The 23,750-nt window shown below is 40.4% G+C and overlaps 1 protein-coding gene across 4 annotated transcripts in view; it reads right to left on the reverse strand.

The window, feature by feature from the left end:
• LOC133615244 (neurabin-2-like) overlaps nucleotides 1-23,750 on the reverse strand; it is a 137,140-nt gene that overhangs the window by 65,968 nt on the left and 47,422 nt on the right. For all 4 annotated transcript variants that reach the window (XM_061973691.2, XM_061973690.2, XM_061973692.2 and 1 more), the window contains one exon: nucleotides 22,302-22,997. In XM_061973691.2, the coding sequence (XP_061829675.2) occupies nucleotides 22,302-22,997 (696 nt within the window). The remainder of the gene's footprint in view (nucleotides 1-22,301; nucleotides 22,998-23,750) is intronic.

Below are 23,750 nucleotides of genomic sequence, written 5' to 3' on the forward strand. Positions count from 1 at the left end.
CAGGGTTGTCCAAACTTTTTGACATGGGGGCTGCATTGGGCTAAAAAAAAATAGTGTCAAGGTCCGAAAGCCGACTGAATGCAAAGTAACTACCGTAGTTTTCGGAGTATAAGTCGCACCTGCCGAAAATGCATAATAAAGAAAGGAAAAAACATATAAGTCGCACTGGAGCTCGGCCAAACTATGAAAAAAACTGCGACTTATAGTCCGAAAAATACGGTATATATGTCACAGGTGTCAAACTCAAGGCCCGGGGGCCAGATGTGGCCCGCCACTTCATTTTATTTGGCCCTTGAAAGCCTGGAAACAATATGTATCAATAAAGTACTGTAACTGTTCTTACTAAATGTATTCTTTCTTTCTATTTTGGGAGAAAAAAAATACATGTACTCCATGTATTCGCAAATTATGTTAACTTAACTAGTGTCTAATTATGCTAAAATATATTATCAAACATTCAAAGTTTTCAAACCATTTTTTTAAATAGAAATAAATACTAATAATAATGATTTCAAAGCAAGTTATCCATCAAATTGTTCAATGTAAAAGTAGCAATAGATTCAATGGTAAAATCGTGAAATTTACTGTGGTTTTTACAGCATTTTTCTCTAAATGAAAAAAAAAAAAACAGTACTTTTTTACAGTAATAAACTGTGCCGTTTTGGCATTTACAGTAATACACTGAAAAATCTACAGTTGTTGATTTGCGGTATAAAAACAAAAAACAAATTGGCAGCTCAGGTGCAAAAATGTTACTGTAAAATTGCAGGGGTTTTTTACAGTTAAAAAAATAAATGTAAATTTGACAATAAAATTCAACTGAGCTGCCTTTTTTTTTTTTACCATAAAAACAGCAGTACTGTTTTTCCATTTAGAGTAATATACACTCAATTTTGAGGTGGAATTATTGCAACTTACCATATTTTTTTTAAATTTTAGTTATAAAAAAATCTATTAATAAAATTCAAAAAAAGAAGTGTACCGTTTTTTACGCACTATAAGGCGCACTGGATTATAAGGCGCACCTTCAATGAATGGCCTATTTTAAAACGTTGTTCATATATAAGGCGCCCCGCATTATAAGGCGCATAGAATAGACGCTACAGTAGAGGCTGGGGTTACGTTATGTATCCCGTAGTTGCGAGACCTGTTGTGGCTCAATATTGGTCCATATATAAGGCGCACCGGATTATAAGGCGCACTGTCAGCTTTTGAGAAAATTTGAGGTTTTTAGGTGCGCCTTATAGTGCGGAAAATACGGGCAATAATAGTATTCACTGTTAAAAACTACCCTCTGTGGCCAAACATAACTGCGATGTGCCCCTCAGTGAAAACTACTGACAGCTCTGATATATGTATACATATTATAATTATTTATTAGATATATAATTAATATGACTGAATATTAACAGTATGTGAAAGTTCGAGTCCTACCTTTTTTATTTCGGTGACGACCTCCTTAACATTATGTAATCAATCAGAAATATCAAGCAGCTAAAATGCACCAAACATGAATAAGTGAGTAGTGTTTTGCATTTTTCCTATCATACTTTGTAATAGATGGTGTAATTTTGAGTTTTTATGGTGAATGTACAGTTTTTATAATATCCCCAAAGTTCACTGACCAAGTCTGTTGACATTTTGTGTTGGTTGGATTTTAAAAATATTTTTTGCACCATGACTAGGAAAGGTTGTTTGCATTAAGTCGTATAAATAAATGCTGCGCATTATTATATATTTGGAGCATAATTAAATATAATTGACCTAAAAAACTCACGTAGTCCATGAGATGGCGACAAAAATCAGCTAAAATGCACCAACCATGTATACGTGTGTACGGTAAAGTGTTTTGCATTTTTCCTATCATACTTTGTAATGGATGGGTGTAGTTTTGAGTTTTTATGGTGAATGGACAGGTTTTATGATATCCACAAAGTTCAGTGACCATGTCTGTTGACATTTTGTGTTGGTTGGATTTAAAAAATATGTTTGCACCATGACTAGGGAAGGTTGTTTGCATTAGGTTGTATAAGTAAATTCTCGGTCGAGAAATGTTGAAGTACCGTATTTTTCGGACTATAAGTCGCAGTTTTTTTCATAGTTTGGCCGGGGGTGCGACTTATACTCAGGAGCGGCTTATGTGTGAAATGATTAACACATTACCGTAAAAGATCAAATAATATTATTTAGCTCATTCACGTAAGAGACTAGACGTATAAGATTTCATGGGATTTAGCGATTAGGAGTGACAGATTGTTTGGTAAACGTATAGCATGTTCTATATGTTATAGTTATTTGAATGACTCTTACCATAATATGTTACGTTAACATACCAGGCACGTTCTCAGTTGGTTATTTATGCCTCATATAACGTACACTTATTCAGCCTGTTGTTCACTATTCTTTATTTATTTTAAATGGTCTTTCAAATGTCTATTCTTGGTGTTGGGTTTTATCAAATAAATTTCCCCCAAAAATGCGACTTATATATGTTTTTTTCCTTCTTTATTATGCATTTTCATCCGGTGCGACTTATACTCCGGAGTATAGACTTATACTCTGAAAAATACGGTAGTAACATTTTTAATTGAGAAATTGTATTAAGGAATTCCAGGGATTTCGGGAAAACCGGGAATTTTTCCAGTCAAAAAAAAAAAAAACTTTATTTTTTGTCCTGATTAAGAGGAATGTTTGGACAGTGAAACGGTTAAAATGGGTTGAAAAATGTGGAAGGCGTAGTCCCCAGAAAAAAGGGTTTGAAAAAAAGGGAATTCTGGAAATTCCTGGAATTTTTTGGAATTTGGAAAAATGATAGTTTGAATGTCCACGATGAGCGGAGTATTTTAAAAGTGGAATGGTTTGAATCGGTTGAAAATGTGGAAATGGTAGAAGTTTGAAAAAATGGCCAATTAATTTTGAATGGGGAAAAATGTCCCGGAAAACCTGGAATTCTGGGTATTTTTCAAGGGAAAGCCCGCGATTCCCGAATAGGCTGAACAGTGCTTTGGAGCATTCACACAATAACATAGTATTATAATAGTATAATGGATATATAATTAATAACTATTATAATTGGTTAAGACTATGTGAAAATTCGACCCCTACTTTGTTTACTTCCGTGATGACCTACTTAAATTCTTAAATCAGTAATATCAAGCAGCTAAAATGCGCCAAACATGGATAGGTGTGGAGAGAGTGTTCTGCATTTTCCCATTATCCCTTGTAATAGATTAGTAGTTCTGAGTTTTTATGCTGATTGGCCGTTTTTTTTTTTAACAATATCCACAAAGTTCAATGAGCAAGATGTGTTATGTGTGACTTTTTGTGTTGGTTATAATATTTTTTATGCACCATGACAAGGGAAGGTTGTTTGGATTGGGTCATACAGATATATACTGTGCACGCATTCACATCGCTGTGCAATTAATGGCCACTGACTTGAATTGCTTTCCGCAGCGACCAGATGACGACAAAATGGAAGCGTTCAGGCTGCTGACTATTTATATATAATGTTTAAAACATCGTGCCTGCTTATTGGACTCGGGCTGGATTGAAGACGCCAGTGGGCTGTAGTTTGGACACCCCTATGTGTTTTTGGACAGCGACATTCATTTAGTTGTCGTGGCCCGACACAAATTAGAGATGTCCGATAATATCGGCAGGCCAATATTATCGGCCGATAAATGCTTAAAAATGTAATATCGGAAATTATCGGTATCGGTTTCAAAAAGTAAAATGTATGACTTTTTAAAACGCCGCTGTGTACACGGATGTAGGGTGAAGTACAGAGCGTCAAAAAACCTTTAAGGCACTGTCTTTGCGTGCCGGCACAGTCACATAATATTTACGGCTTTTCACACACACAAATGAATGCAACGCATACTTGGTCAATAGCCATACAGGTCACACTGAGGGTGGCCGTATAAACAACTTTAACACTGTTACAAATATGCGCCACACTGTGAACCCACACCAAACAAGAATGACAAACACATTTCGGGAGAACGTCCGCACCGCAACACAACATAAACACAACAGAACAAATACCCAGAACCCCTTACAGCACTAACTCTTCCGGGACGCTACAATATACACCTTGTTACGGCGCACGCGCAGTCTGTTTCTCCCTCATCTGCGGGAGCACCGAGAGGCTCTGCTGTGAGCTCCACAGGACACACCCCCGCGCTTGCCGCACAGACCGCGCCCACGCGTCGCCGCAGCCGGAGACAATCTGCTATCAGCGCACCTGGGTCTAATCAGACAAGCAGCATAAGGACCAGTGGACCCAAGGATCCTTGCGGGAACTTAGTTTCTCAATGGTGTACCGACCCTCCGTCGCCCTGAAAGTGAGTTGTGCGTCTCACTTCTCCCTTTTGCGTTGCCCTCTTTGGTTTTGTCTGCTTCCTCATTCAACATTTACGGTAACACTCAACAGCTAATCTACACACATAGTCACACACATACGCTCTTGGATTTTGTCACACACCATTCTATAGTTTATTAGTATTGTTTATTATTATTATATATATATTTTAACTATATATATATCATTGAACATTACTGCAGCCTGATGTCTGTTGCCGTCATCTCCCTTAGTCAAACGCAACACACCCCCCCCCCGCCAACCTCAACCTCCGCATGCTCTCTCAGAGAGAGCATGTCCCAAATTCCAAGCTGCTGTTTTGAGGCATGTGAAAAAAAATAATGCACTTTGTGACTTCAATAATAAATACGGCAGTGCCATGTTGGCATTTTTTTCCATAACTTGAGTTGATTTATTTTGGAAAACCTTGTTACATTGTTTAATGCATCCAGCGGGGCATCACAACAAAATTAGGCATAATAATGTGTTAATTCCACGACTGTATATATCGGTATCGGTTGATATCGGTATCGGTAATTAAGAGTTGGACAATATCGGAATATCGGCAAAAAAGCCATTATCGCACATCCCTACCACAAATAGATTTGGTAATACCGCACTCATAAAGGCATAACACTTCTGGTCTGACAGAAAATAGGAAGACCACAGGGAGAAGAAAGGATTAACGTTGCCAATTTAGCGACTTTGTGGCTATATTTGCCGAGTAATCAAACCCCTGTAGATTAGTTCTTTCCACGATTTTTGCTCACTTTTTGCTAATGTTTCATCGCATTATTATGTAAATTTGATGATTACATCATGCCAAAAGTAGATTGTAGTCCTGTGGAAAACAGTTGTAATATGGCAAATTAGCTATTTACAGTAAAGCCTATTGACTAGGAGTGTAACGGTACGTGGATTTGTATTGAACCGTTTCGGTACGGGGGTTCCGGTTCGGTTCGGAGGTGTACCAAACGAGTTTCCACACGGACATATGAGGTAGTGTACCGCATGTTGTGTAAACAATGCACACCGAGGCACAACACACGGCATGCTAGCAGCTAACGGGCTACAATAGACTGACCATACGTCCTCTTTTCACCGGACATGTCCTCTTTTGCGGAGCTGTCAGGGCAGGGTTTCTTAAATGCCTCAAATGTCCGGCATTTTGAGTTAGGGTTGCGTGTATTTTCAATGTACGTTCAGGGTTAAGAAAGGGTTAAAAACAAAACAAATTGTGCGTGCAGCAGCATTGGTGAGGGAGGGGCAGAGACAGAGAGAGGGAGAGAGTTATGATAAACGCGCATGTGTCGCCAGGCTCTGCTTTTTATCCATAGATTTATCAGATTTAATTTTTTATTATCTATAGCAGGGGTGTCTAAAGTGTGCCCCGGAGGCCATTTGCGGCCCACAGCTAATGTTTTAAAGGCCCACGGCACATTCTAAAAATACTATTGAAGTAAACAAAAACATAACAAAAGTGAAATAAAAAAGCTTAAAGGTTAAATGTAATTTAGAAAAAGTTGCAATGTTGACTAATAAAGCAAAGCTGTTTTTTTTCTTCTTTCAAACTGTCATTGCTCAAAACATAATATTGAATCAAAATCAATGTTATTATGAATTATTGACCTATCCAAGGTTCCCATTATTTCACATCAAATATTCAACTAAGAAAAATATTTTTGGTGGAAGATTTTGCAAATTTGGTAAATAAATAACCCAAAAACGTATATTTTGTTGTTTTCTTACTGTACCGAAAATGAACCGAACCGTGACCTCTAAACCGAGGTACGTACCGAACCGGAAATTGTGTGTACAGTTACACCCTTACTATTGACTGCTGCACGTTTTCATAGTAACACAAAGAGAGACAAGGACGTGTAGTTGTAAAGGTCAAGGCAAACCGGCAGTTCAAAAAACAACCACATACTATATGTAATAACATGTCTTACAAGCTATCATTACCCTTTAAACGCCATATTGCTTGCTCAGTTTTGCACGGGAGGCCATTAAAAAAAGGCGGATGCCCATCAGCTGCTTCTGCAAGCTGTGCTGGAACTTCAGCTGCCACAAAGATGCCAAAAACCCAAGCAAAAACGTCAGTGGTTTATATGTTTTAAGGTTACACAAATGGTAAGAAGTCCCCTTTGACATGACTGAAAGCCACATGAGTCAGATGCCTGCTCGTGGTCATCAACCCCCTGCGTGAGAACATGGCAAGGAGAGATGAGCGATACATCAAATCATCACCGTCCAGTCGCACTTTTACTTTCTTAACAAAAAAACATACGGCTCGAAAGCATTTACCAAAACACCAAGAAAGTTAATTCTTCTTTAATTCTAGTCGTCTCGTTGGAGCCCAATCTACAGTATTCAGTCACTTTTAATGAGGAAGTATGACGTCGGCGTGTGCGCCATTGCACGTTGAGGCATGTTTCGCAATGCAGTAAGTCAGCTGCATATGAGTGTGTGAGACGATCCTGACGTCAATGAGCATCTACGATACTCCAAGACTAGGGTTGTCCCAATACCAATATTTTGGTACCAGTACCAAAATGTATTTTGATACTTTTTTAAATAAAGGTTACCACAAAAAAATTGCATTAAACATGTTTCTTATTGCAATCGAAGAACAAATTTGCCCTTAAATAAAATAGTGAACATACGGGACAACTTGTCTTTTAGTAGTAACCAGAGGTGGGTAGTAACGCGCTACATTTACTCCGTTACATCCACTTGAGTAACTTTTAGGATAAATTGTACTTCTAAGAGTAGTTTTAATGCAACATACTTTTACTTGAGTATATTTATAGAGAAGAGACGCTACTTTTACTCCGCTCCATTTATCTACATTCAGCTCGCTATTCGCTACTGATTTTTATTGATCTGTTAATGAGTTGAGTTTGAGTTTATTTCGAACATGCAATCATACAACATGATACATCACAATCTCCAGTTTCTCTTTTCAACATGTTCGAGAAGGAGTAGGAAGAAGCAGAGCTTATTTAATCCTACCCCTTTTCTATTACATAACAGTTGCTAAAACTTTTGTTCACTTCCTGTTCTCAATTTATTAACAATATACTCCATAAGTAATCACAATAAAAATAAGTAAATAAATAATAATTGGTGAAGTAAGTTACATTTCATATGTTGAGATAAGTAAGATTATTTTGTGAGTGAAAGAATGAAAGAATGGATGAGTTAAATAAATTCAGAATGTTTATCATGGTTCTTCTTCTTTGTACTTTGTAAACACTTTAAGTTTGAAGAGTTTCTTGAAGTGGATCATATTAGTACATTGTTTGATTGCTTTGCTTAATCCATTCCATAATTTAATTCCACATACTGATATACTGAAGGTCTTAAGTGTTGTACGTGCATACAAATGTTTTAAATTACATTTCTCTCTAAGATTATATTTCTCCTCTTTTTTTGAGAAGAATTGTTGTATATTCTTGGGTAGCAGGTTATAGTTTGCTTTGTGTATAATTTTAGCTGTTTGCAAATTCACTATGTCGTAGAATTTCAGTATCTTTGATTCAATAAATAAAGGATTTGTGTGTTCTCTATATCATTAATGCACGCTTTGTTTGTTTTGGTTTGTCAGACAGACCTTCAAAGTAGGATCCATCGCATGCCTGCGTTTCACCAATCAAATACAGTCACTGGTGACGTTTGACTCCGTTTCACCAATCAAACAGAGCCAGCCGGTCACGTGATTAACTGCACATAAAGTTTCAGCGGCAAACAACGACAACAATGGCAGAGACAACAACGAATGCAAACACCCCTGGCCTCACATAAAATCGATGTTCACGCTTCAGACAACCAAAAAAGCAGTTATGTAATGCGTTGTCATATGTGTCTCCCCAAACAAGTGGACATTTCAGCTTACATGAACTCAACATCAAATTTGAGGAAGCACATGGCGGTAAGGAACGTTAGTAGATATTTTGTCTGTCACCGTAGGCTGATGTTAGCTTCCCTGCTATGAATCACTGTCAAATGTACATCGTGTGGGGACGTTTATTAACGCACTGCAGCCTCATAGACAGACAGACACACACACACACACGCACAGTCGCACACACACTCACGCATGCATACAAACACCAATCAGAAGTGCACAGTGTGTTCTCAGGTGCAGCCCACACCTATCAAAGTTTATGGTTTGCGTAAAGGCTAACTTGTTATTTTCCTTTGTAATCTCTGCTTACTGAGCCTATGGTGCTGTTAAGTTATTGTGGCTCAATTTGCCTTATTTTTTATTTTATTTTAATGTATTATTATTTAATATATTATTGTTTTAGTTGCTTAAGAGATATTCCTGGCTCTGAATTTGTTCATTGCGATTTTTATGTTTTTGTGCATTACTTGTTGCCGTCATCATTAAACGAACAGGTTACTCATCAGTTACTCAGTACTTGAGTAGTTTTTTCACAACATACTTTTTACTTTTACTCAAGTACATATTTGGGTGACTACTCCTTACTGTTACTTGAGTAATAAATCTCTGATTTGATTATATACAAGATGGCGGCGCCCTGATGGCAGCGGCTTGCAGACGCTCTTGGAAGTGTAGAACGATTTGGCAAAAATACCCGTCAATTCTGTCTATTTCATGGCTGGCTCACAGCGTGGACACTTCGTGATCAGATACGACCGACAGACAATTCTGGATGTGGATATATCGGGCCGTTATAGGCTGAAAGATGCGGGTACTTTCGACCTCCTCGCTAGCATGGAGATTCTTCGCCGGCTACATCCAGCGGCCTCGAAAGCAGCGGAGTCAAGTGCCAGCGGGGACCGTCAACGGAAGACACGTAAGCGGTGTGAGCGGAAGCAGAAGCGGGGATGCCGAGCGGGGCTAACAACAAAGCGAAAGGCTAATCCTCAAAGAAGCGCTAGTCCGGGTGAGAAGTTAGTTAAAATAGAACTAGCCAGCGCCAGGCTGGATAATACCTGCACACATAGCAACTATTTTAGAACAATACACAACTCAAAAAATGTTTTTTCTGTGTCAGAAGTAGACATGCACTCTACTGAGGTGGCAAGTTATGATGCGTTCGGTTTATCACAACATCAAGCAAACAATCGGAAAATTCCCGTCATATCAATTCCTAGATATGGTCGAAATTATTTAAATTGCACTACACATAATAAACACAACTTTATTAATATTGCTACTACGGATAATTTCAACAAAAACCCCTCAAAACAGCCCACTACCTATAATATGGGCTTCTTAAACATAAGATCATTATCTTCCAAAACGTTATTAGTTAATGAAGTCATTAGAGACAATAATCTTGACGTCATTGGTCTCGCCGAGACCTGGCTCAAACCAGACGATTTCTTTGCGCTGGGTGAGGCGTCTCCTCCTGGCTATGCGGGAGCGCATATTGCCCGTCCCATTAAAAGGGGTGGGGGAGTTGCACTCATCCACAATAAAAACTTTAATCTTACCCCGAACCTAAATAATAAATATAACTCGTTTGAGGTGCTTACTATGAGGTTTGTCACACCGCTGCCTCTCCACCTGGCTATTATCTACCGCCCCCCAGGACCCAATTCGGACTTCATCAGTGAATTTTCAGAGTTCGTTGCTGATTTAGTGACGCACGCCGACAATATAATCATAATGGGGGACTTTAATATCCATATGAATACCCCATCGGACCCTCAGTGCATGGCGCTCCAGACTATAATTGATAGCTGTGGTCTTACACAAATAATAAATGAACCTACGCATCGCAACGGAAATACGATAGATCTAGTGCTGGTCAGGGGTGTCACCACCTCCAAAGTTACGATACTCCCGTATACTAAAGTAATGTCCGATCATTACCTTATAAAATTCGAAGTTCTGACTCATTGTCAACAAACTAATAATAATAACTACTATAGCAGCCGCAACATTAATGCTGCCACAACGATGACTCTTGCTGGCCTACTGCCTTCGGTAATGGCACCATTCCCAAATTATGTCGGCTCTATTGATAACCTCACTAACAACTTTAACGACGCCCTGCGCGACACCATTGATAGTATAGCACCGCCAAAGCTTAAAAGAGCCCCTAAAAAGCGCACCCCATGGTTTACAGAAGAAACTAGAGCCCATAAATTATCATGTAGAAAGCTGGAACGCAAATGGCGCGCTACTAAACTTGAGGTTTTCCATCAAGCATGGCGTGATAGTTTAATAACTTATAAACACATGCTTACCCTAGCTAAAGCTAAATATTACTCAAATCTCATCCACCTCAACAAAAATGATCCGAAATTTTTGTTTAGTACAGTAGCATCGCTAACCCAACAAGGGACTCCTCCCAGTAGCTCCACCCACTCAGCAGATGATTTTATGAATTTCTTTAATAAGAAAATTGAACTCATTAGAAAGGAGATTAAAGACAATGCATCGCAGCTACAACTGGGTTCTATTAACACAGATACGACTGTATCTACGAAGGATACCGCCCTCCAAAATAGTTTCTCTCTCTTTGATGAAATAACATTAGAGGAATTGTTAAGATGTGTTAAGGGGACAAAACAAACAACATGTTTACTTGACCCATTTCCTGGGAAACTTATTAAGGAGCTTTTTGTATTATTAGGTCCATCAGTGCTAAATATTATAAACTTATCACTTTCCTCTGGCACTGTTCCACTAGCATTCAAAAAAGCGGTTATTCATCCTTTGCTCAAAAGACCTAACCTCGATCCTGACCTCATGGTAAACTACCGGCCGGTGTCCCACCTTCCGTTTATCTCGAAAATCCTCGAAAAAATTGTCGCACAACAGCTAAATGAACACTTAATGTCTAACAATCTCTGTGAACCTTTTCAATCCGGTTTCAGGGCAAATCACTCTACGGAGACAGCCCTCGCAAAAATGACTAATGATCTACTGCTAACGATGGATTCTGATGCGTCATCTATGTTGCTGCTTCTTGATCTTAGCGCTGCTTTCGATACCGTCGATCATAACATTTTATTAGAGCGTATCAAAACACGTATTGGTATGTCAGACTTAGCCTTGTCGTGGTTTAACTCTTATCTTACTGACAGGATGCAGTGCGTCTCCCATAACAATGTGACCTCGGATTATGTTAAGGTAACGTGCGGAGTCCCCCAAGGTTCGGTTCTTGGCCCTGCACTCTTTATAATGTACATGCTGCCGCTAGGCGACATCATACGCAAATACGGTGTTAGCTTTCATTGCTATGCTGATGACACCCAACTCTACATGCCCCTAAAGCTGACCAACACGCCGGATTGTAGTCAGCTGGAGGCGTGTCTTAATGAAATTAAACAATGGATGTCCGCTAACTTCTTGCAACTCAACACTAAGAAAACGGAAATGCTGATTATCGGTCCTGCTAAACACCGACATTTATTTGATAATACCACCTTAACATTTGACAACCAAACAATTACACAAAGCGACTCAGTAAAGAATCTGGGTATTATCTTCGACCCAACTCTCTCCTTTGAGTCACACATTAAGAGTGTTACTAAAACGGTCTTCTTTCATCTCCGTAATATCGCTAAAATTCGTTCCATTTTGTCCACTAGCGACGCTGAGATCATTATTCATGCTTTCGTTACGTCTCGTCTCGATTACTGTAACGTATTATTTTCGGGTCTCCCTGTGTCTAGCATTAAAAGATTACAGTTGGTACAAAATGCGGCTGCTAGACTTTTGACAAGAACAAGAAAGTTTGATCATATTAGGCCTATACTGGCTCACCTGCACTGGCTTCCTGTGCACTTAAGATGCGACTTTAAGGTTTTACTACTTACGTATAAAATACTACACGGTCTAGCTCCAGCCTATCTTGCCGATTGTATTGTACCATATGTCCCGGCAAGAAATCTGCGTTCAAAGAACTCCGGCTTATTAGTGATTCCCAGAGCCCAAAAAAAGTCTGCGGGCTGTAGAGCGTTTTCTATTCGGGCTCCAGCACTATGGAATGCCCTCCCGGTAACAGTTAGAGATGCTACCTCAGTAGAAACATTTAAGTCCCATCTCAAAACTCATTTGTATACTCTAGCCTTTGAATAGCCCCCCTTTTTTAGACCAGTTGATCTGCCGTTTCTTTTCTTTTCTCCTCTGCTCCCCCCTATCCCTTGTGGAAGGGGAGACACACAGATCCGGTGGCCATGGATGGGGTGCTGGCTGTCCGGGGTCGGGACCCGGGGTGGACCGCTCGCCTGTATATCGGTTGGGAACATCTCTGCGCTGCTGACCCGTCTCCGCTCGGGATGGTTTCCTGCTGACCCCACTGTGGACTGGACTCTTACTGTTATGCTGGATCCACTATGGACTGGACTCTCACAATATTATGTTAGACCCACTCGACATCCATTGCATTCGGTCTCCCTAGAGGGGGGGGGTTACCCACATATGCGGTCCTCTCCAAGGTTTCTCATAGTCATTCACATCGACGTCCCACTGGGGTGAGTTTTTCCTTGCCCTTATGTGGGCTATACCGAGGATGTCGTTGTGGCTTGTGCAGCCCTTTGAGACACTTGTGATTTAGGGCTATATAAATAAACATTGATTGATTGATTGATTGAAGTAACAGTACTCTTACTTGAGTACAATTTCTGGCTACTCTACCCACCTCTGGTAGCAAGTAAGCAAACAAAGACTCCTAATTAGTCTGCTGACGTATGCAGTAACATATTGTGTCAATTATCATTCTATTATTTTGTCAAAATTATAAAGGACAAGCTGTAAAAATGTATTATTAATCCACTTGTTCATTTACTCTTAATATCTGCTTATTTTCAGTTTCAACATGTTCTGTCTACACTTCTATTAAAATGTAATAATCACTTATTCTTCTGTTGTTTGATACTTTACATTAGTTTTGGATGATACCACAAATTTAGGTATCGATCCGATACCAAGTAGTTACAGGATCATACATTGGTCATATTCAAAGTCCTCATGTGTCCAGGGACGTATTTCCTGAGTTTAGAAACATAATACGAATTTTTTTTAAAGGCAAAAAGATTTTTTGACGATAAAAAATATCGGTGTAATCATAGTTGTATGGACTAGATACGCTATTGTACTTGGTATCGTTACAGTGGAGGTCAGGTGTAGACCCACCCATGGCATTTGTTTACATTCAGACGCGCTAGCTTTTGTTAGCGGTGACGCCGGTGAGCTATTGTATCCTACGGTGTGTAGTGAAGCATGTTTAGCTATTCCTCGTCCTGCAGGGATGATACTTGTAAGAAACTTACCTTATTTGTCGCCATGGAGACAAGGATTAGTGATTTAGAAGTAGCAACAACACTGCAGACTGCTGATGGATGTTTGCTGCTAACTAGCCAGCCATGTCTTAAAGCACCTCTTCCTGAGGGTGTTTCAGTGTTATAACTTCACCTTTATCTTTAATTTTTAGGCCGAAATTCGCCCATTCTTCCTTTTTTGTTTCCACACTGTGTCTGCTTGTACAAACCCCGTTTCCATATGAGTTGGGAAATTGTGTTAGATGTAAATATAAACGGAATACAATGTTTTGCAAATAATTTTCAACCCATATTCAGTTGAATATGCTACAAAGACAACATATTTGATGTTCAAACTCATAAACTTTTTTTTTTTGCACATAATCATTAACTTTAGAATTTGATGCCAGCAACACGTGACAAAGAAGTTGGGAAAGGTGGCAATAAATACTGATAAAGTTGAGGAATGCTCATCAAAGACTTATTTGGAACATCCCACAGGTGAACAGGCAAATTGGGAACAGGTGGGTGCCATGATTGGGTATAAAAGTAGATTCCATGAAATGCTCAGTCATTCATCAACAAGGATGGGGCGAGGGTCACTACTTTGTCAACAAATGCGTGAGCAAATTGTTGAACAGTTTAAGAAAAACCTTTCTCAACCAGCTATTGCAAGGAATTTAGGGATTTCACCATCTACGGTAATATCATCAAAGGGTTCAGAGAATCTGGAGAAATCACTGCACGTAAGCAGCTAAGCCCGTGACCTTCGATCCCTCAGGCTGTACTGCATCAACAAGCGACATCAGTGTGTAAAGGATATCACCACATGGGCTCAGGAACACTTCAGAAACCCACTGTCAGTAACTACAGTTGGTTGCTACATCTGTAAGTGCAAGTTAAAACTCTCCTATGCAAGGCGAAAACCGTTTATCAACAACACCCAGAAACACCGTCGGCTTTGCTGGGCCTGAGCTCATCTAAGATGGACTGATACAAAGTGGAAAAGTGTTCTGTGGTCTGACGAGTCCACATTTCAAATTGTTTTTGGAAACTGTGGCCGTCGTGTCCTCCGGACCAAAGAGGAAAAGAACCATCCGGATTGTTATAGGCGCAAAGTTGAAAAGCCAGCATCTGTGATGGTATGGGGGTGTATTAGTGCCCAAGACATGGGTAACTTACACATCTGTGAAGGCGCCATTAATGCTGAAAGGTATATACAGGTTTTGGAGCAACATATGTTGCCATCCAAGCAACGTTACCATGGACGCCCCTGCTTATTTCAGCAAGACAATGCCAAGCCACGTGTTACATTAACGTGGCTTCATAGTAAAAGAGTGCGGGTACTAGACTGGCCTGCCTGTAGTCCAAACCTGTCTACCATTGAAAATGTGTGGCGCTTTATGAAGCCTAAAATACCACAACGGAGACCCCCGGACTGTTGAACAACTTAAGCTGTACATCAAGCAAGAATGGGAAAGAATTCCACCTGAGAAGCTTAAAAAATGTGTCTCCTCAGTTCCCAAACGTTTACTGAGTGTTGTTAAAAGGAAAGGCCATGTAACACAGTGGTGAACATGCCCTTTCCCAACTACTTTGGCACGTGTTGCAGCCATAAAATACTAAGTTAATTATTATTTGCAAAAAATAAATAAAGTTTATGAGTTTGAACATCAAATATCTTGTCTTTGTAGTGCATTCAATTGAATATGGGTTGAAAAGGATTTGCAAATCATTGTATTCCGTTTATATTTACATCTCACACAATTTCCCAACTCATATGGAAACGGGGATTGTAAGTACTCTGTGATTGTGCGCTGCTGAACATGCTCCTCTGCTCATAAATCCAGCAATGTCATGATGTGACGACGCGCCATCATGCCCGTTAAAAAATATAAATAAATTGGGAACCAATTATTTTCAATACCGTTTTTGATTCATTAGTACCGCGATACTATACTAGTACTGGTATACCGTACAACCCTACTCCAGGGGCACTCACTTAAATCTATTTGAATTTTTCGAAACACGCGGTTGATTGGTTTGGGTCTCACCTTTTTTTAATAATGAAATGGGAGTACCCCAAGGGTCAATACTGGGTCCACTTTTATTTGGCCTTTTTATAAATGACTTTCCTTTTTAACCAGATGTTAATTGTATGCAGGCGACTGTATACACCAGCCGAGTCACATGGCAAGGCTGCAGAGGTTCAAACAAGATGCCTTGAGGATGTAAAATAATCACCTGACAACTAACAACTAACTGTCTATATGTGCTTTTCAGTTCGAAAACAGAGTGTTTGCAAAACAGTGAAATACAGGAGGTTAATGAATTTTAACACTTTGGGATAATCCGACCCACAACTTAAATTACAAAAGCACATTAGGGGAGACTCAAAAGTAGCAAATAGTAACCTCAATTGTTTGTTTTAAGCTATACGATACATTTCATACCCAGCCAAGCAGCTGCGACGTTCATGCATGCCATCATTTTCTCACATATTTCCTATTGTGCAACAACTTCACCCTCTACAGTCAGACCCATGACATCTGTTTGCAAGCAGGCCCTGAAAGTAATGGACAAAAAGCTCATCCGCTGGCATCACTGAAAAAAAATGCATTTTATAAAATTGTGAGGGTTTTATTAATTTCTGTTTCTTGAAGCTTATTTTGAAATGTTTACATGATGTAGCACCAGAGCCTCCCTGTAGGTAAATTAAAGGACACAACAGAAAACATCACTGCAAAGAACTACTACTTCTGGCCATTCTGCCTTCATGGGCTGTCAACTATGGAATATATTTCCAAAAGAAATCATAATAACTAAAGATGTCCGATAATATCGGACTGCCGATATTATCGGCCGATAAATGCTTTAAAATGTAATATCGGATATTATCGGTATCGGTTTCAAAATTATCGGTATCGATTTCAAAAAGTAAAAGGTATGTCTATTTAAAATGCCGCTGTGTACAGAGCGCCAATAAACCTTAAAGGCACTGCCTTTGCGTGCCGGCCCAGTCACACAATATCTACAGCCTTTCACACACACAAGTGAATGCAAAGGATACTTGGTCAACAGCCATACAGGTCACACTAAGGGTGGCTGTATAAACAACTTTAACACTGTTAAAAATATGCGCCACACTGTGAACCCACACCAAACAAGAATGACAAACACATTTCGGGAGAACATCCGCACCGTAACACAACATAAACACAACATAACAAATCTCAACCCCGCCCACCTCAACCTCCTCATGCTCTCTCAGGGAGAGCATGTCTCAAATTCCAAGCTGCTGTTTTGAGGCATGTTTTAAAAAAATAATGCACTTTGTGACTTCAATAATACATATGGCAGTGCCATGTTGGCATTTTTTTCCATAACTGGAGTTGAAGTTGTTCTCTTATTTTGGAAAACCTTGTTTTTGATCAATTGATTGAAACTTGTATTAGTAGATTGCACAGTACAGTACATATTCCGTACAATGACCACTAAATGGTAACACCCCAATACGTTTTTCAACTTGTTTAAGTCGGGGTCCACGTTAATCAATTAATGGTAAAGTTACATTGTTTAATGCATCCAGTGGGGCATCACAACAAGATTAGGCATAATAATGTGTTTATTCCACGACTGTATATATCTGTATCGGTTGATATCGGAATCAGTAATTAAGAGTTGGACAATATCGGAATATCAGCAAAAAAGCCATTATCGGACATCTCTAGAAAGCACTATTTGGTTTACCTGACACATGAAACGTGACGAATTGCGGGAGTGCACTATCCACTTTAACCGCCATTCCAACTTTGACCACAGCGTCAGTTGCTATATAGAGTGGAGCTTTCCCTCATTTTCGACAGACTGCATTGCAAAATGATTACCCTTTCCCTCTTCCTCTCGTGCGCGATCCACCCAGGAATGAGGCCGTATAAATCCCTTTCCTACTGTAGCTTGTTGCATCAAATAATATTGAATTAAGAGCTGCATTTGCATGCCTTCATGCTTTTTTTCTGTCAAAATTTAGATACGTTAATTAATAAATATGAAATAAAGTTGATGCACATTCTTTCCAGGCAATCGTGGGTCACAAAGAATAATGGGGCGGGCCAGATGTGGCCCTCGGGCCATGTGTTATACAAACACCATAAGTACAGCACGTCAAATATATGTAGCTGCGGCCACGCAGAACTACTCTAAGTCGCGTCCATTTAAAGACATGCCTGCAGGGGCAACTTGGAGTGGGCGCGACTGACTATAGGAGCCGTAATCAAGCGGTGCGGCTTTGTAGCTTACCAAAGTCGAACTAAAACATTTTGACCAATTTTTGAGCGCTGTGTGTAATGTTCTATATTCTCAATGAAACATCAAAGTTTTGGGCTGGCTTGCTAACCTGTACTTGCTAGCGTCATTTATTGAACCAGGGGTGTCAACCTGCAGTACACATGTATCTCTTATGTGTGGCTTCCATCTACTAGTCGCACTTATCATTACACCATGTACCAAATAAAATTGCTTCGAGGTCGGTAAGCACAACCAGAATTAATCCGGACATTAAGCACATCGGGTTATAAGGCTCACTGTCGATTTTAGAGAAAATGAAAGGATTTCAAGGGCGCCTTCAGTATGTTATTTATTTGAAAGCCCAGCTCGGGACAAGAGTTGGACATTAGTAAGGGTGTAACGGTACGTGTATTTGTATTGAACCGTTTCGGTACGGGGGGTTCGGTTCGGTTCGGAGATGTACCGAACGAGTTTCCACATGAACATATTAAGTAGCGCACCGCACGTTGTGTAAACAATGCACACGGAGGCACACCACACAACATGCTGGTGTAACTCAGGTGTCAAATACTTACTATTGCGGAGACTATTAGGCTCTTGCTATCTATTACTCTTCGTCACGTGACTAGGGAGAGCGCGCAGCCGCGGTCCAATCAGCTGTGCTTATAAGCCGGTAGCAGGAAGTGGCCAGTAGACAGGACGTGAGGGGAGACAAATTGTATTTCTGCTCGAGGTAGGTTCTTATTCTCGTTTTCACCCGAAATATTGTGCTGACGGGATTCTAAACTCAATGCCTATTTGTTAACTTTATAGAGCAGACTACCAGCGCCGGATTTTTTGTCATTAAGCTGTGTGTGACTGTAGAAGCGGAGTTGGTGAGTCCATGTTTATGAAAATATATTAGTCTTTCTTCCATTGTTTCATTACAACAGTCTTTGTGGCATAATTCTCAATGGTCCATATACAAGGTTTATGACTTGAACCAATGATAACTATTGTATATTGAATGTACTTTTGAATGTGTTTGATAATAAGCACGTTTAGTGCACTGACCGAATTGTATACCGTATTTTTCGGACTATAAGTCGCAGTTTTTTTCATAGTTTGGCCGGGGGTGCGACTTATACTCAGGAGCGACTTATGTGTGAAATTATTAACACATTACCGTAAAATGTCAAATAATATTATTTAGCTCATTCACGTAAGATTTCATGGGATTTAGCGATTAGGAGTGACAGATTGTTTGGTAAACGTATAGCATGTTCTATATGTTATAGTTATTTGAATGACTCTTACCATGATATGTTACGTTAACATACCAGGCACGTTCTCAGTTGGTTATTTATGCCTCATATAACGTACACTTATTCAGCCTGTTGTTCACTATTCTTTATTTATTTTAAATTGCCTTTCAAATATCTATTCTTGGTGTTGGGTTTTATCAAATACATTTCCCCAAAAAATGCGACTTATACTCCAGTGCGACTTATATATGTTTTTTTTTCCTTCTTTATTATGCATTTTCAGCCAGTGCGACTTATACTTCGCAGCGACTTATAGTCCGAAAAATACGGTAAGTCATATTTATGGGGCGGTATAGCTCGGTTAGTAGAGCGGCCGTGCCAGCAACTTGAGGGTTGCAGGTTCGATCCCCACTTCCGCCATCCTGGCCACTGCCGTTGTGTCCTTGGGCAAGACACTTTACCCACCTGCTCCCAGTGCCACCCACACTGGTTTAAATGTAACTTAGATATTGGGTTTCACTATGTAAAGCGCTTTGAGTCACTAGAGAAAAGCGCTATATAAATATAATTCACTTCACTTCACTCATGCTGCTAATGGTTATTTTAGCACTTTATTGCATATTGTGATTCTGACATGTGTGTTGATTTATATTGTACAATATTGAGGAAAAAACTAGAATCTGTTCTGAACACTTTATAATGCAATTAGTGTTATTTAATGAAGATATTTGATTTGTGTACACATTGATTTATAAGGATGGTCCTGGTTTTTACACAGGCCAGGCTTCTCTTTATGATGGCGAGCTAAGGAAACAAAGCATCTAGTCCAAGGATCGTTCTTGGGAGATTCCAGCCAGGAACCCCACCACCTGTTCTGTCTGGGCTTGATAGGAGGCTCTTGAGCCAACCCTCTACACATTTTCACCCTTAACCGCAGCACATGGACTTTTTTTTTTTTTTTTTGATGGAAACTTTTATTAGTAGATTGCACAGTGAAGTACATATTCCGTACAATTGACCACTAAATGGTAACACCCGAATACGTTTTCCAACTTGTTTAAGTCGGGGTCCACTTAAATTGATTCATGATACAGATATATACTATTTTCATAATGTATAATACATAATACAGACTGTACTGCTTTACTCTCCAAAACCTTTCTCCAAGAACTGTATTATCTGAGCTGAGATTTAAACAAGATCCAGAGACACTAAATAATTGAATTGGAACACACACAGAGCTATTTCTATTTTTGGGCAGAATTATTATCGTGTTCCCAACGTTAAAAGGATAAAGCCATTGTTTACAAATTTGGTAAATAAATAACCAAAAAATTTATATTTTGTTGTTTTCTTACTGTACCGAAAATGAACCGAACCGTGACCTCTAAACCGAGGTACGTACCGAACTGAGATTTTTGTGTACCGTTACACCCTTAGACATTAGCATTGGTTATAAACTCTGCACAACACATCAGTTACAATGTTTTAAACCATGTTGGACTGTATGGTCCCTATTCAAATTCTTATTTTACAATCTTGTACCCCGTGATTGGTTGACGACCAGTCCAGAGTGTACCCCGCTTCTTGCAAAAAGTCAGCTAAGATGGGCCGTACAGAAAATGGATGGATGGCACAACTGATCAACTGTTACATTTCCACACAACTCGTCAAATAACCTTTGCTTTAAACAACCAGGCTGTCTCAATGTCCGCACTTCCTTAAAGGGGAACATTATCACAATTTCAGAATTGTTAAAACCATTAAAAATCAGTTCCCAGTGGCTTATTATATTTTTCGAAGTTTTTTTCAAAATTTTACCCATCACGCAATATCCCTAAAAAAGCTTTAAAGTGCCTGATTTTAACCACCCGTCCATTTTCCTGTGACGTCACATAGTGAAGCCAACACAAACAAACATGGCGGAAAGAACAGCAAGCTATAGCGACATTAGCTCGGATTCAGACTCGGATTTCAGCGGCTTAAGCGATTCAACAGATTACGAATGTATTGAAACGGATGGTTGTAGTGTGGAGGCAGGTAGCGAAAACGAAATTGAAGAAGAAACTGAAGCTATTGAGCCATATCGGTTTGAACCGTATGCAAGCGAAACCGCCGAAAACGACACGACAGCCAGTGACACGGGAGAAAGCGAGGACGAATTCGGCGATCGCCTTCTAACCAACGATTGGTATGTGTTTGATTGGCATTAAAGGACACTAACAACTATGAACTAGCTTTACAGCATATGAAATACATTTGGCAACAACATGCACTTTGAGAGTGCAGACAGCCCAATTTTCATCAATTAATATATTCTGTAGACATACCCTCATCCGCGCTCTTTTCCTGAAAGCTGATCTGTCCAGTTTTGGAGTTGATGTCAGCAGGCCACGGAAGCTAGGGTCGATAGGGGGTTTAGCTCGCTCGTCTGCGGGAACAAACTGCCGCCATTGCTTGCCGTGCTACCGAAGTCCTTTGTCCCTGAATTGCTCACACACTCCGGCAGATTCAATGGGGATCTGGCGGCAGATTTCTTTGACTTTATCGTTGGAAATGCATCTGCTTTGAGTGTCGCAGGATATCCACACATTCTTGCCATCTCTGTCGTAGCATAGCTTTCGTTGGTAAAGTGTGCGGAACAAACGTCCAATTTCTTGCCACTTTCGCATCTTTGGGCCACTGGTGCAACTTGAATCCATCCCTGTTCGTGTTGTTACACCCTCCGACAACACACCGATGAGGCATGATGTCTCCAAGGTACGGAAAACAGTTGAAAAAACGGAAAATAACAGAGCTGATTTGACTCGGTGTTTGAGAAAATGGCGGATTGCTTCCCGATGTGACGCCACGTTGCGACGTCATCGCTCCGAGAGCGAATATTAGAAAGGCATTTAATTCGCCAAAATTCACTCATTTAGAGTTCGGAAATCGGTTAAAAAAATATATGGTCTTTTTTCTGCAACATCAAGGTATATACTGATGCTTACATAGGTCTGGTGATAATGTTCCCCTTTAAGTGCGCTCACTTAAGCACCGCTAAGTATGAGAATTGAACCACAGTCACAGTGATTGATTACCTCCGACTAATCCATAATGGACTGTGACCACGTACCTAAGTAATGAATGGATGCCAGACTCAGCAGCTGAACACTCACCATGATTGGCTCAGTGCTGAAGCGGATCTTTCTATTGGCGGGCGCAGGCTCCTCCTCCTCCGGAAGGCCGGCGATTTCCGTGCAGCTGCTCTCCGGTTGATATGCTTCGTCCTCGTCCTCGTCCTCGTCATCGTCCAGCTGGCTTCCCCCGGAGTCGTCCTCACCGAGGCCGCTGTACGCGCTGACATCCACCAGATCCCCCTCGGAGTAATCCTCCTTCCTGGAGCCGTCCTCGTCGTTCTCCTCTTCGTCGCATCTTGTCTCAGAGTCGGCGGGTGTCACTTCAAACACCGGCGGCTCTTTCTGTCCGTTTTCAAGCGTGGCGTGCACCTCCGCCTGCACCAACCTGGCTCCGGCATCAGAGTCCCCCATACAGCAATGCTGTTCCACGGCGAGCGGCTTCGGGGCGGACCCGTCCACCGTACTCGAGCCCCTGTCTTCAGTCGACCCGGACTGGGGCTCTGACGCTGGCTTAGCCTCGGAAAAGGAAGAAGATAAAGTGGCCGCCAGAGACGACGGCAAAGAGCTGAAGAGCAGATCTCCTGAATGTCCACATCTCTCCTCCTCGCTGACCGCCTCTCCTTCTATGCCTCTCTGTGGAAGTGGATCTATCACTTCAGTCTCCGCTCCCTGGCTGGTCACAGTTCCGGCTGTCACCCCCTCGGAGTCCTCCTCGCTTGGAAGAGGCGCTTTTATCTGGGAGAGTGAGACAAATGTCATCATCGTTGCTTCACACAAACTTCACGGTTCTCACCGCACACCAACAAGGCATCATGTCACTAAAAAGTTGTAAACTTCTATTCTTGGTGATCTGCATCAATCTAGAAACGTGTCATCAAAGAGTAAAAATGCATTTCTTTCAATATGCATCAAAACAAAAACGGTAATATTAAAAAAAAATGGATAGAAGTTGCTAGTCCAACTCATACTGATTGGTATACACAAGCTATGGAGATGATATCAGTAGAAAAAAACGGCATTTAGTTTAGATCAGGGGTCCCCAAACTACGGCCCGCCAGCATCTAAAATCTGGCGGGTAGTCCCAAGAATTTTTTTTTTAATTATTAGTTTTTTCATCTGTCCTTTCTAGCCCATCCATCAATCCATTGTCTACCGCTTGTTAATCTCGGGGTCTCCTAGCCGCTCAGGCAAATCATATTGTCTAAAAATTAGGGATGTCCGATAATATCGGACTGTCGATATTATCGGCCGATAAATGCTTTAAAATGTAATATATCGGAAATTATCGGTATCGGTTTCAAAACGTAAAATGTATGACTTTCTAAAACGCAGCTGTGCACACGGACGTAGGGAGAAGTACAGAGCGCCAATTAAAACCTGAAGGCACTGTCTTTTCGTGCCGGTCCAGTCACATAATATCTACGGCTTTTCACACACTCACAAGTGAATGCAAGCATACTTGATCAACAGCCATACAGGTCACACTGA

The sequence above is a fragment of the Nerophis lumbriciformis genome, linkage group LG22, assembly GCF_033978685.3.
Source record: "Nerophis lumbriciformis linkage group LG22, RoL_Nlum_v2.1, whole genome shotgun sequence".
In the NCBI taxonomy this organism is placed as follows: Eukaryota; Metazoa; Chordata; class Actinopteri; order Syngnathiformes; family Syngnathidae; genus Nerophis; species Nerophis lumbriciformis.